The sequence below is a fragment of the Octodon degus genome, unplaced genomic scaffold, assembly GCF_000260255.1.
Source record: "Octodon degus isolate 3935 unplaced genomic scaffold, OctDeg1.0 scaffold00002, whole genome shotgun sequence".
NCBI lineage: Eukaryota > Metazoa > Chordata > Mammalia > Rodentia > Octodontidae > Octodon > Octodon degus.
In genome coordinates, this window is record NW_004524578.1 from 28,057,199 (window position 1) to 28,058,769 (window position 1,571).

Here is a 1,571-nt window from a genome sequence, read left to right on the forward strand (position 1 = left end):
TTTGGAAAAGGACAAAGGTATAGATAATTAAAGGACAAAAGTATACCAGTGTTTCAATTTTGAGTAATTCAGTGAAGCTAAGACATAAGGTACCCATTGGAGCTTATTTCTGTCATTCTTAGCAGTAGTTATTGTGTTCCTTTCAGATGTAGTACATTGTCCTGTTTTAGGGCTATGTAGTCTGCATTAGAAATCTTTTTTTTTTTTTTTTTTTTTTGAGATAGCATCTCATTATATAGTCCAGGATGACCTAGAAGTCACAGCAATCCTTGCCTCAACCTCATGAGTGCTGGGATTCCAGGTGTGGGCCGCCATGCTCAGCTGCATTTGAAATCTTGTCACAAACACTAGAATTCTTTCTTGCCAGCATCAGCAACAACAAAGGTGTCTTAGTTTTTAACTCTCAGTAGCATTTGGGGTCTGAGTGACTTATGCCTGTGGGATGCTTTTATTAAAATGAGAAAGGGAAGCAGGTATTCAGGAGTGATTTCTATGTGTGGGAGAAGTGGTTTCATGCCCATGGGAGCGGTTTGTGGTATTAGGATGCCTCGTGTGCCTCCTGCAGTGTCTTCCTTCTTACTAGATGCTCCATATCAAGAAACAGAGTGTCCTGAGTGTGGCTGCAGAAGGAGCTAATGTGTGTCGCCATGGGAAACTGTGTTGGCTTCAGGTAAGAGAATTTAATCTTTTATTTATGCATGTATTTGGTACAGGGTCTCACTGTGCAGCTCAGACTTGTAATGATCCTTCTGCCTCAGCCTCCCCAGTGCTGGGATTATAGGTGCATGCCACCACGCCTAGTTTTGGTGGTCGGCATAGGGTATTAGGAATTGAACCCTGGTCCTTGCACTTGCCAGGCAGGTGTTTAGACTGCTAAGCTATCATTTTGGAATACTTACTAGTGATAGTTGATACAGTTTAAGCATGTTATGAATATATGTTTACAATAGAGAATAATGATGTCTGTTTGGAGGAATAATTTGTGCATGCATGTAACAGCAGGATCGTATTTTTTCCTTGTCCTTCTATTCTCTCTCTTGTCCCTTTCCCTAGTGTGAGCCTCATCTCCAGGAGTCTACGTTGCTTCTTAGCATCTCTCCATTCTTCTTTTCTTTTCTTTTCTTTCCTTTTTTTTTTTTTTATTTTTAGGACAGGGTCTGCAGGGTCTCACTGCATAGATCATACTTGTAGTGATCCTGTTTACAGCTTGCCAAGAGTTGGGATTACAGGCATGCACCACCATGCCCAGTCTCAGTTGCTGTCTCAGCATGCCCCAGGGGTGGGGCTGGCATGGCAGCCCCAGGGATCAATCTCCCAGCCCTTGCATCTGCCTAAACAGGCGTTTTAATCCACTGAGCTATTTGGCCGGCCCTTGTTTTTAGTTTTTTGAGGAATCTCTATACTGCTTTCCATAGTAGTAGTCCTAGTTTACATTCCCACCAATAAGGTCAAGGGTTCCTTCTACCCTCTGTCCACATCAGCATTTATTGCCTTTTGTATTCTACCTATTCTGGCCATTATAAAATAAGATGGAATCTCAGAATTATTTTGATTTGTATTAATTGATTTAT

General features: G+C 41.7%; 1 protein-coding gene across 1 annotated transcript in view; it reads left to right on the top strand.

Moving 5' to 3' along the window:
* The window catches only part of Exd1 (exonuclease 3'-5' domain containing 1), a 52,523-nt gene that overhangs the window by 29,271 nt on the left and 21,681 nt on the right, over nt 1–1,571 (top strand). Inside the window, exon 7 of the mRNA XM_023712630.1 lies at nt 584–670. Coding sequence (XP_023568398.1) covers nt 584–670 — 87 coding nt within the window. The remainder of the gene's footprint in view (nt 1–583; nt 671–1,571) is intronic.